This window comes from Pristiophorus japonicus, chromosome 7 (assembly GCF_044704955.1).
Source record: "Pristiophorus japonicus isolate sPriJap1 chromosome 7, sPriJap1.hap1, whole genome shotgun sequence".
In the NCBI taxonomy this organism is placed as follows: domain Eukaryota; kingdom Metazoa; phylum Chordata; class Chondrichthyes; family Pristiophoridae; genus Pristiophorus; species Pristiophorus japonicus.
The window spans coordinates 242,739,252-242,764,064 of record NC_091983.1 but is presented as its reverse complement, the minus strand read 5'-3'; the positions used below and the strand labels follow the sequence as shown (position 1 = coordinate 242,764,064).

The 24,813-nt window shown below is 45.8% G+C and overlaps 1 protein-coding gene across 1 annotated transcript in view; it reads left to right on the top strand.

Moving 5' to 3' along the window:
- The window catches only part of LOC139266712 (dynein axonemal heavy chain 8-like), a 2,132,242-nt gene that overhangs the window by 1,093,952 nt on the left and 1,013,477 nt on the right, over positions 1-24,813 (top strand). The window contains exon 31 of the mRNA XM_070884298.1: positions 9,777-9,915. Coding sequence (XP_070740399.1) covers positions 9,777-9,915 — 139 coding nt within the window. The remainder of the gene's footprint in view (positions 1-9,776; positions 9,916-24,813) is intronic.

The window sequence follows — 24,813 nt, the reverse complement described above, 5'->3', positions numbered from 1 at the left end:
CCCGAGAATGAACCATTTATTCCGACTCTCTGTTTTCTGTTAGTTAGCCAATCCTCTATCCATGCTAATATATTACCCCCAACCCCGTGAACTTTTATCTTGTGCAGCAACCTTTTATGTGGTACCTTGTCAAATGCCTTATGGAAATCCAAATATACTATATCCAACCTGTTCATTACATCCTCAAAGAATTCCAGAAAATTTGTTAAACATGACTTTCCCTTCATAAATCCATGCTGACTCTGCCTGACTGAATTATGCTTTTCCAAATGTCCTGCTACTGCTTCTTTAATAATGGACTCCAGCATTTTCCCAACCACAGATGTTAGGCTAACTGGTCTATAGTTTCCTGCTTTTTGTCTGCCTCTTTTTTAAAATAATGGCATTACATTTGCAGTTTTCTAATCTGCTGGGACCTCTCCAGAATCCAGGGCATTTTGGTGTATTACAACCAATGCAGCCAATATCCCTGTCGTTACTTCTCTTACGACCCTCGCATACAAGCCATCAGGTCCAGAGGATTTATCCACCTTTAGTCCCATTATCTTTCTGAGTATCACCTCCTTAGTGATTGTGATTTTGTTAAGTTCCTCCCCGCCCATAGCCCCTTGACTATCCACTGTTGGGATATTTTATCGTGTACTGTACCGTAAAGACTGATACAAAATATTTGTTCAGAGTTTCTGCCATCTCCATGTTCCCCATCACTAATTCCCCGGTCTCGTCCTCTAAGGGACCAACATTTTTCCTCTCTTTTCCTTTTTATATACCTGTAAAATCTCTTGCTATCTGTTTTTATATTTCATACTAGTTTACTTTCATTGTCTATCTTCCTTGAATCATTTTTTTATCATTCTTTGCTGGTTTTTAAAAGCTTCCCAATCTTCTGTCCTCCTACTAGTGTTGGCCACTTTGTATGCCCTTGTTTTTAATTGGATACCATCCTTTACTTCTTTAGTTAGCCACAGATGGCTCTCTTTTCTTTTACAACCTTTCCTCCTCACTGGAATATATTTTTCTTGAGAGTTATGGAATATACCCTTAAGTATACGCCACTGTTCATCAACTGTCCTACACTTTAATCTATTTTCCCAATCCACTTTAGTCAACTCTGCCCTCATACCTTTGTAGTCTCCATTATTTAAGCTTAGTACGCTGGTTTGAGATCCAACTTTCTCGCCCTCCATCTGAATTTAAAATTCAACCATGCTATGATCACTCATTCCAAGGGGATCCTTTACTTGGAAATTGTTTTTTTAATCCTTTCTCATTACACATGACCAGATCTAAGATAGCCTGCCCTCTGGTTGATTCCGTTACATACTGCTCAAGGAACCCGTCCCTTATGTACTCTATGAACTCCTCCTCAAGGCTACTCAGACCAATTGATTTATCCAATCAATATAGAGGTTAAAATCACCCAAAATTATTGCTGTTCCCTTTTTACAAGCCGCCATTATTTCTTGGTTTATACTCCGACCAACAGAGTTGCTACCATTACGGGGCCTATAGACTACGCCCACCAGTGTCTTTTCTCCCCTTATTATTCCTTATCTCCACCCAAACTGTTTCAACATCCTGATCATTTGAGCCAATATCATTTCTCATTATTGTAGTGATTCCATCCTTTATCAACACAGCTACCCCACTTTCTGTCTGTCCTGCCGAATTGTCATGTACCCCTGAATGTTTAGTTCCCAGTCTTGGTCACCTTGCAACTACATCTCTGTTATTGCGACCAGATCATACCCATTTGTAACTATTTGTGTTGACAGCTCATCTAATTTGTTGCGAATGATGCGTGCATTCAGATAAAGAGCTTTTAAATGTGTTTTCTTACCATTTTCTCCTGCTCTTCTACCATGAAGACCGATACAAAATATTTGTTCAAAGTCTCTGCCATTTCCCTGTTTCCCATTATTAATTCCCCAGTCTCAACCGCTAAGTGACCAATGTTTACTTTAGCTACTCTCTTCCTTTTTATCTATCTGTATAAGCTCTTAATGTCTGTTTTTATATTTCTTGCTAGTTTACTCTCATAATCTATCTTCTCCCTTTTTATTTTTTTTTTAGTCGTCCTTTGCTGGTTTCTAAAAATTCCTAATCCTCTGGCCTACCATTAATCTTTGCAACATTGTTTGCCTCTATTTTCAATTTGATACTATCCTTAACTTCTTTAGTTAGCTACGGATGGTTTATCCTTCTCAGAGTCTTTGTTTCTCACTGGAATATATCTTTGCTGAGAGTTATGAAATAGCTCCTTAAATGTCAGTCCACTTCAGCCAATATCGGAGAGGAGACCCAGCAGGGAGTCGGGAGGTGGAGTGGGACATCGAGGAGGCCTACAAGAGGCCCAACGTCAGAGAGGAGGCCCAGCAGGGAGTCGGGAGACAGAGCGGGACGTCGAGGAGACCTACAAGAGGCCCAACGTCAGAGAGGAGGCTCAGCAGGGAGTCGGGAGGCGGAGCGGGACGTCGAGGAGGCCTACAAGAGGCCCAACGTCGGAGAGGAGGCCCAGCAGGGAGTCGGGAGGCAGAGCGGGATGTCGAGGAGACCTACAAGAGGCCCAACGTCGGAGAGGAGGCCCAGCAGGGAGTCGGGAGGCAGAGCGGGACGTCGAGGAGGCCTACAAGAGGCCAGCCGGTGCAGCTGCAGCAGGGAGGCAAAAAAGAAGTAGAAAGAAATCGAAAGATGATGTCACAGCCAAAGGGTTAAGTGATTGGCTGGTGATTGGTAGTTTTTCTTTTTTTTTTCAATATCAGTAAGTAACCTTTAGCATTGTTGTTGCCAATTTAAGTTTCTCTAAAGGTTAAGTCATGGCAGGAGAGCTCGGACACGTGTTATGCTCCTCCTGTACGATGTGGAAAGTCAGGGATGCTTCCGGTGTCCCTTACGACTATGTGTGTGGGAAGTGAATCCGTCTGCAGCTCTGACGGACCGCATTGTGGCACTGGAGCTGCGGGTGGATTCACTCTGGAGCATGCACAATGCTGAGAATGACGTGAATACCATGTTTAGCGAGTTGGTCTTACCACAGGTAAAGGGTACACAGCCAGATAGGGAATGGGTGACCAACAGGAAGAGCAGTGGAAGGAAGGTAGTGCAGGGGACTGTTAAAGAGGATGACTCATCAGGGGAGGGCAGCAGCAACCAAGTTAATGGCACTGTGGGTGCTCTGCTGCACAGGAGGGCAGGAAAAAGAGTGGGAGAGCTATAGTGATAGGGGATTCAATTGTAAGGGGAATAGGTAGACGTTTCTGCGGCCGCAACCGAGACTCCAGGGTAGTATGTTGCCTCACTGGTGCAAGGGTCAAGGATGTCTTGGAGCGGGTGCAGGGCATTCTGAAAAGGGAGGGTGAACAGCCAGTTGTCATGGTGCATATAGGTACCAATGATATAGGTAAAAAACAGGATGAGTTCCTACAAAACGAATTTAGGGAGCTAGGAGCTAAATTAAAAAGTAGGACCTCAAAAGAAGTAATCTCAGGATTGCTACCAGTGCCACGCGCTAGTCAGAGTAGGAATCGCAGGATAGCTTAGATGAATACGTGGTTTGAGGAGTGGTGCACAGGGGAGGGATTCAAATTCCTGAGACATTGGAACCGGTTCCGGGAAAGGTGTAACCAGTACAAACCAGACGGTCTGCACCTGGGCAGTACCGGAACCAATGTTCTAGGGGGAGTGTTTTCTAGTGCTGTTGTGGAGGAGTTAAACTAATATGGCAGAGGGATGGGAACTTATGCAGGGAAACAGAGGGAAGTAGAATGGGGTCAGCAGCAAAAGATAGAATGAAGAAAAGTAAAAGTGGAGGGCAGAGAAACCGAAGGCAAAACGCAAAAAGGGTCACATTACACCAAATATCTAAAGGGGCAAAGTGTGTTAGAAAGACAAGCCTGAAGGCTCTGTGCCTCAATGCGAGGAGTATTCGGAATAAGGTGGATGAATTAACTGCACAGGTATGATGGGTATGATGTAATTGGCATCACGGAGACATAGCTCCAGGGTGACCAAGACTGGGAACTCAACATCCAGGGGTATTCAACATTTCGGAAGGATAGACAGAAAGGAAAAGAAGGCGGGGTGGCATTGCTGGTTAAAGAGGAAATTAACGCAATAGTGAGAAAGGACATCAGCTTGGATGATGTGGAATCGGTATGGGTGGAGCTACGGAATACCAAGGGGCAGAAAACACAAGTGGGAGTTGTGTGCAAACCACCAAACAGTAGCAGTAAGCTTGGGGACAGCATCAAACAAGAAATTAGGGATGCATGCAATAAAGGTACAGCAGTTATCATGGGTGACTTTAATCTGCATATTGATTGGGCTAACCAAACTGGTCGCAATGCGGTGGAGGAGGATTTCCTGAAGTGTATTAGGGATGGTTTTCTAAATCAATATGGCGAGGAACCAACTAGGGAGCTGGCAATCCTAGACTGTGTGATGTGTAATGAGAAAGGACTAATTAGCAATCTTGTTGTATGAGGCCCCTTGGGGAAGAGTGACCATAACATGGTAGAATTCTTTATTAAGATGGAGAGTGACACAGTTAATTCAGAGACTAGGGTCCTGAACTTAAGGAAAGGTAACTTCGATGGTATGAGACATGAATTGGCTAGAATAGACTGGCGAATGATACTTGAAGGGTTGACGGTAGATAGGCAATGGTAAACATTTAAAGATCACATGGATGAACTTCAACAATTGTACATCCCTATCTGGAGTATAAATAAAACAGGGAAGGTGGCTCAACTGTGGCTAACAAGGGAAATTAAGGATAGTGTTAAATCCAAGGAAGAGACATATACATTGGCCAGAAAAAGCAACAAACCTGAGGACTGGGAGAAATTTAGAATTCAGCAGAGGAGGACAAAGGGTTTAATTAAGAGGGGGAAAATAGATTACGAGAAGAAGTTTGCCGGGAACATAAAAACTGACTGCAAAAGCTTCTATAGATATGTGAAGAGAAAAAGATTAGTGAAGACAAACGTAGGTCCTTTGCAGTTGGATTCAGGTGAATTTATAATGGGGAACAAAGAAATGGCAGACCAATTGAACAAATACTTTGGTTCTGTCTTCACGAAGGAAGACACAAATAACCTTCCGGAAGTACTAGGGGACCAAGGGTCTAGTGAGAAGGAGGAACTGAATGACATCCTTATTAGGTGGGAAATTGTGTTAGGGAAATTGATGGGATTGAAAGCCGATAAATCCCCGGGGCCTGATAGTCAGCATCCCAGAGTACTTAAGGAAGTGGCCCTAGAAATAGTGGATGCTTTGGTGATCATTTTCCAACAGTCTATCGACTCTGGATCAGTTCCTATGGACTGGAGGGTAGCTAATGTAACACCACTTTTAAAAAAGGGAGGGAGAGAGAAAGCGGGTAATTATAGAGCGGTTAGTCTGACATCAGTAATGGGGAAAATGTTGGAATCAATTATTAATGATGAAATAGCACCGCATTTGGAAAGCAGTGACAGGATCAATCCAAGTCAGCATGGATTTATGAAAGGGAAATCATGCTTGACAAATCTTCTGGAATTTTTTGAGGATGTAACTAGTAGAGTGGACAAGGGAGAACCAGTGGATGTGATGTATTTGGTCTTTCAAAAGGCTTTTGACAAGGTCCCACACAAGAGATTGGTGTGCAAAATCAAAACACATGGTATTGGTGGTAATATACTGACGTGGATAGGGAACTGGTTGGCAGACAGAAAGTAGAGAGTCGGGATAAACAGCTCCTATTCAGAATGGCAGGCAGTGACTAGTGGGGTGCCGCAGGGCTCAGTGCTGGGACCCCAGCTCTTTACAATATACATCAATGATTTGGATGAAGGAATTGAGTGTAATATCTCCAAGTTTGACGATGACACTAAACTGGGTGGCGGTGTGAGCTGTGAGGGGGACGCTAGGGGGCTGCAGGGTGACTTGGACAGGTTAGGTGAGTGGGCAAATGCATGGCAGATGCAGTATAATGTGGATAAATGTGAGGTTATTCTCTTTGGGGGCAAAAATGCGAAGACAGAATATTATCTGAATGGCGGCAGATTAGGAAAAGGGGAGGTGCAACGAGACCTGGGTGTCATGGTTCATCAGTCATTGAACGTTGGCATGCAGGTACAGCAGGCAGTGAAGAAGGCAAGTGGTATGTTGGCTTTCATAGCTAGGGGATTTGAGTATATGCGCAGGGAGGTCTTACTGCAGTTGTCCAGGGCCTTGGTCAGGCCTCACCTGGAATATTGTGTTCAGTTTTGGTCTCCTAATCTGAGGAAGGACGTTCTTGCTATTGAGGGAGTGCAGCGAAGGTTCACCAGACTGATTCCTGGGATGGCAGGACTGTCATATAAGAAGTGATTGGATCAATTGGGCCTTTATACATTGGTGTTTAGAAGGATGAGAGGGGATCTCATAGAAACATTTAAGATTCTGATGGGACGGGACAGGTGCGGGTAGAATGTTACCGATGTTGGGGAAGTCCAGAACCAGTCTTAGGATAAGGGGTAGGCCATTTAGGACTGAGATGAGGAGAAACTTCTTCACTCAGAGAGTTGTTAACCTGTGGAATTCCCTGCCGCAGAGAGTTGTTGATGCCAGTTAATTGGATATATTCAAGAGGGAGTTAGATATGGCTCTTATGGCTAAAGGGATCAAGGGGTATGGAGAAAAAGCAGGAAAGGAGTACTGAGGTGAATGATCAGCCATGATCTTATTGAATGGTGGTGCAGGCTCAAAGGGCCGAATGGCTTACTCCTGCACCTATTTTCTATGTTTCTATTTTTCTATGTAACTCTGTCTTCATACCTTTGTAATTGCCTTTATTTAAGTTCAGGACATTAGTTTGAGCCCCAAGTTCTCACTCTCAAACTGCATTTGAAATTTTAACATGCTATGATTCTCTCGAGGATCCTTTACTATGAGATCATTAATTAATCCTTCCTCATTACACATTACCAGATCTAAAATAGCCTACTTCCTGGTTGGTTCCAAAATGTATTAGTCTAAGAAACCATCCTGAATACGCTCTTTGAACTCATCCTCAACGCTACCTTTGCCAATTTGATTTGTCCAATTGATATGAAGATAAAATTGTCCATGATTATTGTAGTACCTTTCTTACAAGCCTCCATTGTTTCTTGATTATTCTCTGTCCTACAGTGTAGCTGCTGTTGGGGGGCCGATAGACTAAGCCCACCAATGACTTCTTTCCCTCATTATTTCTTATCTCTAGCCAAATTGCTTCTGCATCTTGATCTTCTGAGCCAATATCATTTCTCACTACTGCACTGATCTCAGCCTTTATTAACAGAGCTAGCCCACCTCCTTTTCCTTCCTGCCTATCATTCCGAAATTTCAAAAGTCCTGAATATTCAGTTCCCAGCCTTGGTCACCTTGCAATCACGTCTCTGTAATAGCTATCGGATCATACCCATTTATTTTTATTTGTGCCGTTAACTCATCTATCTTCTTACGAATGCTCTGTGCATTCAGATAAATAACTTTTCATTTTGTCTTTTTACCATTTTTTTCCAAATCTGCTTTGCATGCATGGTCTACATACTGCAGGCAGACATTGGGTGCATACGTGCGCTAACCCATTTACTAATATGGCGTCCGACGCACTTCGCATCAGAAGTGCATATGCACTGCGAACGCCACTTAGGAATCTTAAGGGGCCTCTTAGCACCCATAAATGGGCACTACCAATTCCAATTTTGCCCCCTATAATCCTATATTAATATCATATAATACAATGGAATAAATTTCCAGGCGGAAACTTGAGGATCACCTGTACAATGAAAGCTTAGTTAATACTAGCAAACATGTATTTTGAAAGAGAAGATTCTGCCTTAGCAAACTACTTGGAACTCGACTTCCATCTCAAATGGACGTAGAGTTGGTGAAGCAGGTGTGCTGCTCACCTTCAAGAAGGTGCATGGACAGTTGGCAGAGTGCTGGTCATTGTCCTCTGTGGTGCAGCTTCTGAGGCCCCCTCCCACGTTATAAAAATTCTGTACACCCCTGTAATACAGCACAAATTTTTTTCTGTATAAAAATTAGTATTTGGCTTCTCCTGCTGCCCAAGAAGAATGAAAACTTGACTAGGATAACAGAGAGTTTCATCATGCAGCCATACTCCAATGCGATTGAAAATTGATCTCCCAGTCTTAAATTGCACATAGATTGGGAACCTGTTGAATATATTGAATATATTGGATTTATTGGAATGACCTCTGTAAAAAGGATATGATAATATCTCAAATACAAGAGACAAAGGGGGAGAAATTGGCCTGGTTTGCGCCTGCTGTTAGCACCTCCGGGGGACAGTAACGAGGCGCTGAGGGCTTGCCGAGTGGACACAGTGAAATCACCGAAGCCTGCAAACTTTTCTGGCGGGTTTACACTGGCGCTAAAACTTACTGCCTCGATCTCTTGCACCCCGGAGAGCATGATGTCATCTGGTGCGTAGTGTCCCGTTATCGCCCCGGATGTAAAATTCGCTTCTCCCTGCTGCAGCATCACTGGGCTCCAACAACGGCAGCTGCAGGCAGTGTTGTCACCTCAGCTGGCTGCTTGGGGAGTGCTAATTAAAGGCAGTGCTAGTCAGGTAGGGAAAAATGTAATTATGTCCTCAGTTTGTTGCATTTTGCTGTTATTGGACCCTGCGATTACGCAGTCCTGCACTCCCTTAGAGTGCTTGGGGCTGCCATGTGCATATTGCAGGTGCCATTGCCCAAGAGACACAGTCTTAGGATTTAATCAACGCAGCATTAGCCCTTCCCTACAAGGGAGGGAAGGAGCCTGTACAACCAGCAGTGCTGCATGGAACATTGTGCAGTGCTCTGCCAATACTGCCCCCTCACTCCCTTTAGCGCTCTCATGCTCCGCTTCCCTCTTGGAGTGCTAAAGCGAAGTTCCCGGCTGAATCAAATCTTTAGCGCCTGCCGATACTTTTGTGCTTCCGCAAAAGTTATCACCCCAAACGGGGCGCTATGCAATTTCCAGCCCAGTAAGCAAATTACATATGCTGGAGGAAGCATGCCCAACTTGTTACAATTTAGCTAGTTTTATATAATAATAGTAGCACATTGTGGGAGTTTAGAACTCAATCACAATCAGGGTCACTGGAACATTGTCGATTAAGGCAAAATATTGACATGTTGAAAGGATCCAAAATGTGAACCGCATCTATCTCGGCAATCTTCCTGACAACAGAACATTTCTGCCTGATTTCTCAGGTTAAGTGGACAACCAATGCAACATTCATTCTTTTTTGTCCCTTCTATCCATGATGTTCTGGAACTGGCCTTCATTGGCTGATGAGCCTATGCTCCAATACCAGCCACCATTCTATGCAGGAGATCCTGCAGCACTACCTCCAAAACCATTTGCTGAAGTTGAGTTGTTGAGTCTGCATGACAGTTTTAAGAGTAAGCTGCATTCCATTAAAAGCTGCTGCTCAGGGATATCCCACCCCCTGATCTTTGTGCACTAATTGCCGAGAATGCCAAGCTAAACTATCAATGAGCACACATGGACTTACAGCAGGCAAAATGCCTCACAATCAGTGGTCCTGTCACCACTATGCAAGACGAGCATTAACAGCCCTTTATACTTTAAAAATAATTTTTTATATAATGGGATTGACTGGGAATAGTGCAATAGAACTATATGCTTATATCAGAATCTTGCAGAGTAGAGGTAAGCACTTCTCGGAACTAGGCCACATTAATACAAAATTATAATTTTTTTGATAACTTAACATTGCTTTTATGATATAGGTTATGGTACCGAATCTCGATGATATTCAGCATGCTATTAACCGAATAATCCAGATGATTTTGGAAGTGAACCGTAACGTGCTACAGTGGAGACAATCAAATGATCAAGAGAGTATTTATGATAAACGGACCAAATTAGGTAAGTGGTGTTTAAAAAAAGGACAAGATTGTTTGGTGACCTTTTTCTGTTCCTAAACATTTTGAGGTCGAAATTGCCCCCTTTTTAAGTGCTGTTACCGCCTCTGAGACAGTAACGGAGCGATAAGGCAGGCGGAGGGTGCGACACATCCGCAATTGCCCCCGAGTCAGGGGCAGTGGAAACAGCTTACTGCTGCGCCCCTTCTTTCATGCCCTGCCTGGTGTGCTGACTCCTCACCCCTTTTGCACCCCACGGGAGTGCGGTCGGTGCCAGTAGGTGCTCCCAACAACTTTGCAGGGTGTGAAGCTGCAGGTGGCTGGGCGGTGCATCCGCCCTTAAAAGGGAGGGCATACTGCTGCGGCCGCCATTTTGTTTAAATTGTCGGCCGACTCCTGCACTGCTTCCTTCCTTATTAGGCTGCAAACATGCTGATCAAAAAATTTCTCCAGTACATATTTCAGCAATTCCTCTTTGTCCATTACACAGTTTTTTCCCGAGTTTAAATGATGGTAATTGAAGACTCTTTTTTTTAATCATAGAATCATATGGGGCTAGAACTTCCACTTTTGTGATTTGGGCGATATTTCTGGCGTGGGCATTAAAAAAGGGTTTTCAGATAGCCGGCTTCTCGCCCAGTCTGAAAGCTCCATTTTTGAAAATGGCCGTTACCGCGAACGATATAAAATGGGCGTTAGCGTTACATTTTTTTGCCTTCTGCCGTAAAGTGTGGCCATCCTTAGCAACAGCATGGCAACGCTCAATTTTCGTGATTCAGGAGGTCAAGGGTCATCATGACATGAGCAGAAGAGGAGACAGAGAGCGAGGGAGCTGAGAGGGTCTGAAGGCTTGTCTGGTTGTGGTGTGGCTGCTTTGGGAGGGAGGAGGGAGACTTGAGAGCTTCACAGCAAGCAGGCAAACAAAAAGTAGCTGTTACCAGCCACATATTTGACCAAATTTGGCCTATAATGGAGAGAGAGGAGGAGGCATCAAAGCACGCTGTGGAGACTGACACTGGAGAGTGTAAAGTCCTGTCCCCTCAGTACAGATTCACACGAGGCATGTAGTGAAATCAAGGTCAATCTGGACCTGCACCTTTATTTCACAGCTCTGGAATGCTGCACTTGCCTGAGCCCTGTCCTTATATACCTGTCTCTTGCAAGTGCACCCCTGGTGGTAAGGTATGCTGGTGGTTACAGGTTATATCTTATTACAGTCATATATAGCATGTTAGGATACAGTTATATATAATAATGTAAGATACATGACATCACCCTCCCCCAAGGTCTTAGTGTCTTTATAGGTTCAGTCTCTCAGGTGGTCTACGCTCTCGCGTGGAGCCTCTGAGTTGTGGTTCAGTTGTTTGCCTTGGTGTTTGTTTTTCTTTGGGTGTGGTTGCTGGTATCTCGCCTGGGCTGTCTGTTTCGATTGGTGTGATTGTTGTTGACTCGCCTGGGCTGTCTGTTGGGATTGCCCTTTCCTCAGGTTGTTCCCTCTGTCTGCCCACCAGGTGTGGTGCGAGTTCCACATTGTAGTCTGCCTCTGGTTCCGCAGTGTTGTTGGTAAATCTGCTTTTGACTTGGTCTACATGCCTCCGGCAGGTTTTGCCATTGTCCATTTGTACTACCAGTAGCCTGTTTCCTTCCTTGCCCGTTACTGTCCCTGCAAGCAATTTGGGACCCCTGCCATAGTTTAGTACAAACACTTTGTCCCCTATCTCATTCCATCTCCCCCTCGAATTTCTGTCATGGTACTCAGTCAGCTTACGGCGCTTTGCCTCAACGATTTCGTGCATGTCTGGGAGGATTAATGAGAGCCTTGTTTTTAAAGTCCTTTTCATCAACAGTTGCGCGGGGGGGATCCCAGTCAGTGAGTGCGGACGAGACCTGTATGCCAGCAGTAGTCGCAACAGGTGACCCTGCAGCCTGGGACCTTGGATTTGCATTGCTCTCTCCAGCTGGCCGTTGGAGGCCAGCTTGAATGGTGCCGTCTTGACGTGATTTATGCCGTGGTCAATTATAAAATCTTGGAATTCTGCACTGGTGAAAAACGGACCATTGTCACTGACCAATATGTCAGGGATTCCGTGCGTTGCAAACATGGTTGCGAGGCTCTCCACAGTGGTGCAGGTTGTGCTCATGTTTAAAATGGTGCATTCGATCCACTTTGAAAATGCATCTACAACTACGAGGAACATTTTGCCCATGAATGGGCCGCATAGTCTACGTGCACCCGTGACCACGGTTTGGTAGGCCAGGGCCAGGGGCTCAGTGGAGCCTCCCTGGGGTCATTGCTGAGTTGGGCACAAATGGTGCACCTTCGGGTGCAGAGCTCCAAGTCCGCATCAATACCAGGCCACCAGATGTGGCATCTGGCTATGGCCTTCATGAGAACGATCCCCGGGTGCTCGCGGTGGAGCTCCCGGACAAATGCCTCTCTGCCTCTCAGAGGCATGACTCCTCGGCTGCCCCACATCAGGCAGTCTGCTTCTAGTGATAGCTCATGCATGCGCCTGTGAAAGGGTTTTAATTCCTCGGGGCAGGCATCGCGAGCCTCTGCCCAGTCACCGGTTAGGACACATCATTTTACGAAGGATAACGTGGGGTCGCTGGCCGTCCAGGCTCTGATTTGGCGAGCCGTCATAGGCGAACCTGTGGACTCAAAGGCATTGATTGCCATGACTATCTCACAGTCCTGTTCGTCAGACCCTTCCGTGGTCGTCAGGGATAGCCTGCTGAGCGCGTCGGCACAGTTGTCTGTGCCTGGTCTGTGCCTTATGGTAAAGTCATAGGACGCCAGCATGAGGGCCCAGCGTTGAATTCACGTCGAGGCGTTGGCGTTTATTGCCTTGCTCTCCGATACCAGGCCACCAGATGTGGGATCTGGCTATGGCCCCGAATTTGGCCCCGAAAAGGTATTGGTGCATCTTTTTGACACCGTACACGCACACGAGCGCCTCCTTCTCCACCATTCCGTACCCGAGTTCCACCCGCGAAAGTGACCTGGAGGCATAAGCTATGGGTTGTAATTTGCCCGCACTATTGACATGTTGCAAAACGCACCTGACCCCATACGCTGATGCATCGCATGTGAGAACTAGCTTTTTACCTGGGTCAAAGAAAGTCAAAACACTGTTGGAACTCAGAAGGTTGCGTGCCTTATTGAAGGCGTGTTCCTGGGCGTCCCCCCAAAACCAATCGCACCCCTTTCTGAGTAGCACGTGGAGAGGCTCCAGCAGCGTGCTTAAGTTCTGCATAAAGTTCCCAAAGTAATTGAGTAGCCCGAGAAAGGCGCGCAGTTCTGAGACATTCCGGGGCCTGGGTGCCAGGCGAATTGCTTCTGTTTTGCACTCTGTTGGGCGGATTCCATCAGCAGCAATCCTTCTGCCCAAAAATTCAACCTCGGGTGCGAGAAACAGGCACTTGGATTTCTTGACTCGTAGGCCTACCCGATCCAACCGCTTTAGTACTTCCTCCAAATTACGGAGATGGGAGTCGGTGTCTCTGCCCGTGATAATTATGTCGTCTTGAAATACAACCGTCCCCGGGATGGACTTGAGCAGACTCTCCATGTTGCGCTGGAATATGGCAGCTGCCGACCTGATGCCGAATGGGCATCGATTGTACATGAACAGGCCTTGATGTGTGTTGATGGTGGTGAGTAGCTTGGATTCCTCGGTCAATTCTTGCGTCATATACGCAGATGTGAGGTCTAATTTTGAGAAAAGTTTAACTCCAGCCGATGTGGCAAATAATTCCTCCGCTCTGGGCAGCGGGTACTGGTCCTGTAGGGAGACTCTGTTTATGGTAGATTTGTAGTCCCCACAGATTCGTACGGATGCATCAGGCTTCATGACTGGGACGATGGGACTTGCCCAGTCGCTAACTTCAACAGGTGATATAATGCCTTCCCGCAGAAGCCTGTCTAGTTCGTGTTCAATCTTTGCCCTCATCACATAGGGTACAGCTCTGGCCTTGTGATGGACCGGTCTAGAATCCGCTGTGATGTAGATTTTGACTTTGGCCCCTTTGAAAGTGCCCACACCTGGCTGAAAGAGATGTTCAAATCGTTTTATAACTGTTGAGCAGGAGGTCCGTTCCTCACATGACATGGCATGGACATCATCCTATTTCCAATTTAGTTTTGCCAACCAGCTTCTCCCCAGCAGTGCTGAGGGGTCTCCGGGGACAATCCACAGGGGAAGTCGGTTCACTGTCCCTTTCTGTGTAACAGAAAGCATGGCGCTGCCGAGGACTGGTACGATTTCTTTGGTTTCGGTCCGTAGTTTGGTGTCGAACCTTGTGAGTTTTGGTCTGTCTCTTTTATGCCGCCACAGTTGTTCAAATTGTTGAGCGCCCATGAGAGATTGACTCGCTCCCGTATCCAGCTCCATGTTGACAGATATCGCATTGAGTAGGACCCTCATCATTATAGGAGGCGTCCTGTTGTAGGAGCAGCGGCCATTGATCGTGTTGACCCGCTGTACATCGGTGTCCCGGGTACTGTCCCCACCATCTTCTGGTCTGCTTTCCGATCCATCCGATTAATATACCAGCCGAGCTGCCGTTTTTTTGCACACGTGGGCCAAATGCCCTGTATATTCACAATTTCTGCAAACAGCCTGCTGAAATCGACATCCCCTTGATGAGTGCCCACCCCCACACCTCGAGCACAGACCTGTTCCATTGTTCAAAGTATTCCCAAAGAATGAGCTGCGTCTGGCTGATCTCTCTTGAGCTTCTCTCAGTTTGTAGTTGATTGCTCGCATTGTGGGTTGATGAGGTGTGAATGGCTGTTCCTGTGGCCCTTGATGGCTTCTGCCTGCTGTGGAGAGCCTGTTCTCCCGGTTTTGTCTGTATGTGGGGGTAGCAGCTTGTTTAGCGCTGTGAACTTCTTGTTCCGATATTTCGTTCGTTGTCGTACCTGCATTGTAAATCAACCTCGTTTCTTCTTCCCCTACCAAGAATGTCTGTGCAACCAGTGCTGCTGCCTCTAATGTCAGGTTCTTGGTCTCTATGAGCTTTCAGAATATGCCTGCGTGGCCTATTCCTTCAATGAAAAAGTCTCTCAGCATTTCTCTCCTCAGTTCATCGGAGAACTCACATAAACTAGCCAACCTCCAAAGTTTTGCCACGAAGTCGGGTATGCTCTGGCCCACACAGCATCTGTAGTTGTCGAACCTGTGTCTGCCCATGTGTAGGCTGCTCGCTGGCTTCAGGTGGTCTCTTACCAGTGTGCTCAATTCTTCAAACAACTTGCTTGCTGGTTTCTCGGGTGCCAACAGATCCTTCATTAAAGCGTATGTTTTCGAGCCACAGCTGGTCAAGAGATGGGCTCTTCTCTTGTCTGCCTTATCGTCGCCTAACCAGTCTTTGGTTACAAAGCTTTGCTGGAGTCTTTCTATAAAGTCCTCCCAATTGTCTCCCGCATTGTACTTTTCATCCGATCCGTTGTTCGCCATTCTGTGGATTCTGTAATCCCGTAAGTCGTCGCCACTGTAAAGTCCTGTCCCCTCAGTACAGATTCACACGAGGCATGTAGTGAAGTCAAAGTCATTCTGGACCTGCACCTTTATTTCACAGCTCTGGAATGCTGCACTTGCCTGAGACCTGTCCTTATATACCTGTCTCTTGCAAGTGCACCCCTGGTGGTAAAGTATGCTGGTGGTTACAGGTCATATCTTATTACAGTCATGTATAGCATGTTAGGGTACAGTTATATATAATAATGTAAAATACATGGGAGAGAGAGCAGTGAGCTGGGAGAGGAGCGCATTGGAGGGCGCAAAAGAGTCAGGAGTTTCTCAGACGAGGCAAATGCCTCCCTCCTGCAGAAGATCGAGTCACGCTGGGGTGATTTGACACAAAGAGGGCGTGGGAAGCCCACTCCAAAGGCGTACCAGAAGATATGGACCGAGATAGCTGAGGTGCTCTCGTCGGCAACCAACAAGGTTCGTGAGGGCAACCAATTCCGCAAACGATGGAATGGCCTTGTGGGATCTGCAAGAGTAAGTATTACATTGATTTATATGTACTTATGTATTTATATAATTTGATTTGTAACAGCCATGAGTGACTATCATCAGATGTGAGGTCTTTCACTTTTACCGGGAATGTTTTACTCAAAGCCTGCGGTCACGGTGTACGTCTTTAGGTAACGAATGATAATTTTCATAATAATGATGATCACATCTGTCGATTATGTGTTGTATCAGTCTCTGTGACAGTACCTAGCAATAATATCATGCAATGATCTCATGCCATGTCGTCATGTCACCTTTTACAGAAGAAGCTATCGACGATGAGGTCCGTGCAGAGTTGAACAGGTGGGGGGGCCACCAGTCCCCAGCGACATCACTGAGATGGAGGAATGAGTGCTCGCACTCATGGGAAAGCACCCCCGGACAGCCACAGACGTATCTGCAGACCCTGAAATGATGCCACATTTCTAAAGCTTACACCATTGCATGATGTAAAGTCAATAGATGCCACACCCACTCATATCCGAACAATCATATATGATAGATGATTTCTAAAATTGTCATAGATATAACGCTGGCCTAATGAAAATCATTGGAATGCAAATGTGTTGACGGTCATGAAATGTGAAGTTTGTGATGATTTTTAGAGCGTTGGTGCTTTTGTCGTGCATATGCTGTGGAGCGCTGGATTCACCTTATGACCCTCGCACCCCTTTCTCTTCGAATGACCTCATTTGTGTTTTGCAGCTCAACCAACAACACTTCCCACAGAGGCCAGAAGGTGTGGTCGCGGGGCCCGACTCTCTGGACAATCCAACATCTGGTGTTGAGGATATCCGATTCTCTAATATGGCAGGGGGATGGGAACCAATGCAGGGAGACAGAGGGAAACAAAAAGGAGACAAAAGCAAAAGATGGAAAGGAGATGAGTAAAAGTGGAGGGCAGAGAAACCCAAGGCAAAAAACAAAAAGGGCAACTGAATATAAAGGGGCTGCAGGAGGGGTCAAAATTAAAAATCATGGTTTAAAAACAAGGATTAAAACACTCTGCCTAAACGCATGCAGCATTTGAAATAAAGTAAATGAGTTGACGGCATAAATCATTACGAATGGGTATGATTTGGTGGCCATTACAGAAATGTGATTGCAGGGTGGCCAAGACTGGGAATTAAACATACAGGGGTATCTGACGATTCGGAAAGATAGACAAGAAGGGAAAGGAGGTGGTGTAGCTCTGCTAACAAAGGATGATAACAGGGCAGTTGTGAGAGACGATATTGGCTCTAATGAACAAAATGTTGAATCATTGTGGGTGGAGATTCGAGATAGTAAGGGGATAAAAAGTCACTGGTGGGCATAGTTGAAAGGCCCCCAAATAATAACTTCACGGTGGGGCGGGCAATAATCAAGGGAATAATGGAGGCATGTGAAAAAGGAATGGCAGTGATCATGGGGAATTTTAACCTACATATCGATTGGTCAAATCAAATCGCACGGGGTAGCCTGGAGGAGGAATTCATAGAATGCATACGGGATTGTTTCTAAGAACAGTATGTTACAGAACCTACAAGGGAGCAAGCTATCTTAGATCTGGTCCTGTGTAATGAGACAGGAATAATAAACGATCTCCTAGTAAAAGATGCTCTCGGAATGAGTGATCACAGTATGGTTGAATTTGTAATACAGACTGAGGGTGAGGAAGTAGTGTCTCAAACGAGCATACAATGCTTAAACAAAGGGGACTACAGTGGGATGAGGGCAGAGTTGGCTAAAATAGACTGGAAACACTTGCTAAACGGTGGCACAATTGAGGAACAGTGGAGGACTTTTAAGGAGCTCTTTCATATTGCTCAACAAAAATATATTCCAGTGAAAAAGAAGGTCGGTAAGAGAAGAGATAACCAGCCGTGGATAACCAAGGAAATAAAGGAGAGTATCAAATTAAAGACCAATGCGTATAAGGTGGCCAAGGTTAGTGGGAAACTAGAAGATTGGGAACATTTTAAACAACAGCAAAGAATGGCTAAGAAAGCAATAAAGAAAGGAAAGACAGATTACGAAGATAAACTTGCGCAAAACATAAAAACAGATAGTAAAAGCTTTTACAGATATATAAAACAGAAAAGAGAGACTAAAGTAAATGTTGGTCCCTTCGAAGACGAGAAGGGGGATTTAATAATGGGAAATGTGGAAATGGCTGAGACCTAAAACAATTATTTTGCTTCGGTCTTCACAATGGAAGACACAAAAACCATGCCAAAAATTGCTGGTCACAGGAATGTGGGAAGGGAGGACCTTGAGACAATCACTATCACTAGCGGGGTAGTGCTGGACAGGCTAATGGGACTCAAGGTAGACAGGTCCCCTGGTCCTGATAAAATACATCCCAGGGTATTAAAAGAGATGGCGGAAATTATAGCAGATGCTTTCGTTATAATCTACCAAACTTCTCTGGACTCTGGGGATGTACCAGCGGATTGGAAAGCAGCTAATGTAACGCCTCTGTTTAAAAAAGGGGGCAGACAAAAGGCAGGTAACTATAGGCCCGTTATTTAACATCTGTAGTGGGGAAAATGCTTGAAACTATCATTAAGAAAGAAATAGCGGGACATCTAGATAGGAATAGTGCAATCAAGCAGACGCAGCATGGATTCATGAAGGGGAAATCATGTTGAACTAATTTACTGGAATTCTTTGAGGATATAACGAGCATGGTGGATAGAGGTGTACCGATGGATGTGGTGTATTTAGATTTCCAAAAGGCATTCGATAAGGTGCCACACAAAAGGTTACTGCAGAAGATAAAGGAACGCGGAGTCAGAGGAAATGTATTAGCATGGATAGAGAATTGGCTGGCTAACAGAAAGCAGAGAGGCGGGATAAATGGGTCCTTTTCGGGTTGGAAATCGGTGGTTAGTGGTGTGCCACAGGGATCGATGCTGGGACCACAACTGTTTACAATATACATAGATGACCTGGAAGAGGGGACAGAGTGTAGTGTAACAAAATTTGCAGATGGCACATAGATGAGTGGGAAAGCGGGTTGTGTGGAGGATACAAAGAGGCTGCAAAGAGATTTAGATAGGGCAAGCGAATGGGCTAAGGTTTGGCAGATGGAATACAATGTCGGAAAGTGTGAGGTCATCCACCTTGGGAAAAACAACAGTAAAAGGGAATATTATTTGAATGGGGAGAAATTACAACATGCTGAGGTGCAGAGCGACCTGGGGGTCCTTGTGCATGAAACTCTTTTAGAGTTTATCTGTAAAACAAAACATTAAACCCTGCATGAAACTCTTTTGAGTTAACCTGCAAAAACATAAAACATTAAAACCATGCCACCCGACCTGGGTGACACAGCAGACATTTTCAAGGCCCCCTTTTTTTTTTTTTTTTTTTTTTTCCCCTTTTGCGCTAAAATCAAATTTTTCCAGTGCCCCCTATAAAAGGGGAGGGGGACACTAAAAGCACCGGCAATTAAAACAAATTAAACTTTAAAACGTAAAATCAAATTAAAATTTGGTTGCCGGGCGTGATGATGCACTCCAGTCCCTCCGGTGCCCACCTCTCGCGGAAGGCCGCGAGCGTACCGGTGGACACCGCGTGCTCCATCTCCAAGGACACCCTGGACCGGAAAACCCTGCATGAATCCCAAAAATTTGGTTTGCAGGTGCAGCAGGTAATCAGGAAGGCGAATGGAATGTTGGCCTTCATTGCGAGAGGGATGGAGTACAAAAGCAGGGTGGTCCTGCTGCAACTGTATAGGGTATTGGTGAGGCCGCACCTGGAGTACTGCGTGCAGTTTTGGTCATCTTACTTAAGGAAGGATATACTAGCTTTGGAGGGGGTACAGAAATGATTCACTCGGCTGATTCCGGAGATGAGGGGGTTACCTTATGATGATAGATTGAGTAGACTGGGTCTTTACTCGTTGGAGTTCAGAAGGATGAGCGGTGATCTTATAGAAACATTGAAAATAATGAAAGGGATAGACAAGATAGAGGCAGAGAGGTTGTTTCCACTGGTTGGGGAGACTAGAACTAGGGGGCACAGCTTCGAAATACGGGGAAGCCAATTTAAAACCGAGTTGAGAAGGAATTTCTTCTCCCAGAGGGTTGTGAATCTGTGGAATTCTCTGCCCAAGGAAGCAGTTGAAGCTAGCTCATTGAATGTATTCAAATCACAGATAGATAGATTTTTAACCAATAAGGGAATTAAGAGTTATGGGGAGCGGGCGGGTAAGTGGAGCTGAGTCCACGGCCAGATCATCCATGATCTTGTTGAATGGCGGAGCTGGTTCGAGGGGCAAGATGGCCTACTCCTGTTCCTAATCCTTTTGTTCTTCTGTTCTTATGTTCGCCCGTCAATCTGCTGTGTCTGTTCTCCACGGATGGGAACGCGGACTTCGAGGAAACTGCATCGCCACGCTCCTGAAGCTATTCCACGTTAAGGCCATCTAATGGTTCTCCAGTCATTCCAGCCTCCACTCTGGAGGTACAAGGCCCAAGCACCTCGCTACAGGGCACCCCATTTGTCCCCAAGACGGCGCTGTCTCCGCGGTTGTCTCGTGGATGTGGCAGATCTGTTACCCGAGCGCCATATGACAGCAGAGAGATGGTACAGTTGTCCAGGAGGACTGTAGACATTGGTGATCAGCTCATCGAAACATTGTGGGGCATGTCCAGACAGCTGGCCACCATGACCGTGGGTGGCAGAGTCCCTGGATGCCATGAACTCAATGTTCAGCCATGAACTCATTGAATGGCGGTGCAGGCTAGAAGGGCTGAATGGCCTGCTCCTGCACCTATTTTCTATGTTTCTATGTTTCTATGATAGCCAAGAACACTGCTGCCACAGGCCTCCCAGTGGTCCGTGAGCGCGGCACTCCACCCCGAGGTTCTGCATCAACATGACAGATAAGAGCAAGGACCAAGATCCTGCCTCGTGCATCAGAGAATGTTGCACCCTCGGCACTCCCCACTCCCATACTCGTGCAACGACGGCATCTGCCTTCACCCCCAATGAGGCACCACCTGAAGAGCTCCTCGGCCAGGCACCGTGAAGCGAGGAGGGGAAGCGAAAGTGAGGTGCATGTCCGCAGGTGATGGCTGTATGATATCTCCATCTGGGTGTCTGCAATTTTCTGTAATGTATGGGGCTAGGGACCACCCTCTTGCTTTGCCTTTGTATTCTGTGTTGCTGGACATGAATTTATGGAGCTAGGAGCGAAATTAAAAAGTAGGACCTCAAAAGTAGTAATCTCGGGATTGCTACCAGTGCCACATGATAGTCAGAGTAGGAATCGCAGGATAGCTCAGATGAATACGTGGCTTGAGCAATGGTGCAGCAGGGAGGGATTCAAATTCCTGGGGCATTGGCACCGGTTCTGGGGGAGGTGGGACCAGTACAATCCGGACGGTCTGCACCTGGGTAGAATAGGAACCAATGTCCTCAGGGGAGTGTTTGCTCGTGCTGTTGGGGAGGAGTTAAACTAATATGGCAGGGGGATGGGAACCAATGCAGGGAGATAGAGGGAAACAAAAAAGGAGGCAAAAGCAAAAGACAGAAAGGAGATGAGGAAAAATGGAGGGCAGAGAAACCCAAGGCAAAGAACAAAAAGGACCATTATACAGCAAAATTCTAAAAGGACAGAGGGTGTTAAAAAAACAAGCCTAAAGGCTTTGTGTCTTAATGCAAGGAGTATCCGCAATAAGGTGGATGAATTAACTGTGCAAATAGATGTTAACAAATATGATGTGATTGGGATTACGGAGACGTGGCTCCAGGATGATCAGGGCTGGGAACTCAACATCCAGGGGTATTCAACATTCAGGAAGGATAGAATAAAAGGAAAAGGAGGTGGGGTAGCATTGCTGGTTAAGGAGGAGATTAAGGCAATAGTTAGGAAGGACATTAGCTTGGATGATGTGGAATCTATATGGGTAGAGCTACAGAACACCAAAGGGCAAAAAACGTTAGTGGGAGTTGTGTACAGACCTCCAAACAGTAGTAGTGATGTTGGGGAGGGCATCAAACAGGAAATTAGGGGTGCATGCAATAAAGGTGCAGCAGTTATAATGGGTGACTTTAATATGCACATAGATTGGGCTAACCAAACTGGAAGCAATACGTTGGAGGAGGATTTCCTGGAGTGCATAAGGGATGGTTTTTTAGACCAATATGTCGAAGAACCAACTAGGGGGGAGGCCATCTTAGACTGGGTGTTATGTAATGAGAGAGGATTAATTAGCAATCTCGTTGTGCGAGGCCCTTGGGGAAGAGTGACCATAATATGGTGGAATTCTGCATTAGGATGGAGAATGAAACAGTTAATTCAAAGACCATGGTCCAGAACTTAAAGAAGGCTAACTTTGAAGGTATGAGGCGTGAATTGGCTGGGATGGATTGGCGAATGATACTTCAGGGGTTGACTGTGGATGGGCAATGGCAGACATTTAGAGACCGCATGGATGAACTACAACAATTGTACATTCCTGTCTGGCATAAAAATAAAAAAGGGAAGGTGGCTCAACCGTGGCTATCAAGGGAAATCAGGGATAGTATTAAAGCCAAGGAAGTGGCATACAAATTGGCCAGAAATAGCAGCGAACCTGGGGACTGGGAGAAATTTAGAACTCAGCAGAGGAGGACAAAGGGTTTGATTAGGGCAGGGAAAATAGAGTATGAGAAGAAGCTTGCAGGGAACATTAAGACGGATTGCAAAACTTTCTATAGATATGTAAAGAGAAAAAGGTTAGTAAAGACAAACGTAGGTCCCCTGCAGTCAGAATCAGGGGAAGTCATAACGGGGAACAAAGAAATGGCGGACCAATTGACAAGTACTTTGGTTCGGTATTCACGAAGGAGGACACAAACAACCTTCCGGTTATAAAAGGGGTCGGGGGGTCTAGTAAGGAGGAGGAACTGAGAGAAATCCTTATTAGCCGGGAAATTGTGTTGGGGAAATTGATGGGATTGAAGGCCGATAAATCCCCAGGGCCTGATGGACTGCATCCCAGAGTACTTAAGGAGGTGGCCTTGGAAATAGTGGATGCATTGACAGTCATTTTCCAACATTTCATTGACTCTGGATCAGTTCCTATAGAGTGGAGGGTAGCCAATGTAACCCCACTTTTTAAAAAAGGAGGGAGAGAGAAAACAGGGAATTATAGACCGGTCAGCCTGACATCGGTAGTGGGTAAAATGATGGAATCAATTATTAAGGATGTCATAGCAGTGCATTTGGAAAGAGGTGGCATGATTGGTCCAAGTCAGCATGGATTTGTGAAAGGGAAATCATGCTTGGCAAATCTTCTGGAATTTTTTGAGGATGTTTCCAGTAGAGTGGACAAGGGAGAACCAGTTGATGTGGTACATTTGGACTTTCAGAAGACGTTCGACAAGGTCCCACACAAGAGATTGATGTGCAAAGTTAGAGCACATGGGATTGGGGGTAGTGTATTGACGTGGATAGAGAACTCGTTGTCAGACAGGAAGCAAAGAGTAGGAGTAAATGGGTACTTTTCAGAATGGCAGGCAGTGACTAGTGGGGTACCGCAAGGTTCTGTGCTGGGGCCCCAGCTGTTTACACTGTACATTAATGATTTAGATGAGGGGATTAAATGTAGTAGCTCCAAATTTGCAGATGACACGAAGTTGGGTGGCAGTGTGAGCTGCGAGGAGGATGCTGTGAGGCTGCAGAGCGACTTGGATAGGTTAGGTGAGTGGGCAAATGCATGGCAGATGAAGTATAATGTGGATAAATGTGAGGTTATCCACTTTGATGGTAAAAACAGAGAGACAGACTATTATCTGAATGGTGACAGATTAGGAAAAGGGGAGGTGCAAAGAGACCTGGGTGTCGTGGTACATCAGTCATTGAAGGTTGGCATGCAGGTGCAGCAGGCGGTTAAGAAAGCAAATGGCATGTTGGCCTTCATAGCAAGGGGATTTGAGTACAGGGGCAGGGAGGTGTTGCTACAGTTGTACAGGGCATTGGTGAGGCCACACCTGGAGTATTGTGTACAGTTTTGGTCTCCTAACCTGAGGAAGGACATTCTTGCTATTGAGGGAGTGCAGCGAAGGTTCACCAGACTGATTCCCGGGATGGCGGGACTGACCTATCAAGAAAGACTGGATCAACTGGGCTTGTATTCACTGGAGTTCAGAAGAATGAGAGGGGACCTCATAGAAACATATAATATTCTGACGGGGTTAGACAGGTTAGATGCAGGAAGAATGTTCCCAATGTTGGGGAAGTCCAGAACCAGAGGTCACAGTCTAAGGATAAGGGGTAAGCCATTTAGGACCGAGATGCGGAGGAACTTCTTCACCCAGAGAGTGGTGAACCTGTGGAATTCTCTACCACAGAAAGTTGTTGAGGCCAATTCACTAAATATATTCAAAAAGGAGTTAGATGAGGTCCTTACTACTAGGGGGATCAAGAGGTATGGCGAGAAAGCAGGAATGTGGTCCTGAAGTTGAATGTTCATAGAAACATAGAAACATAGAAAATAGGTGCAGGAGCAGGCCATTCAGCCCTTCTAGCCTGCACCGCCATTCAATGAGTCCATGGCTGAACATGAAACTTCAGTACCCCCTTCCTGCTTTCACGCCATACCCCTTGATCCCCCGAGTAGTAAGGACTTCATCTAACTCCCTTTTGAATATATTTAGTGAATTGGCCTCCACAACGTTCTGTGGTCGAGAATTCCACAGGTTCACCACTCTCTGGGTGAAGAAGTTTCTCCTTATCTCGGTCCTAAATGGCTTACCCCTTATCCTTAGACTGTGACCCCTGGTTCTGGACTTCCCCAACATTGGGAACATTCTTCCTGCATCCAACCTGTCCAAACCCGTCAGAATTTTAAACGTTTCTATGAGGTCCCCTCTCACTCTTCTGAACTCCAGTGAATACAAGC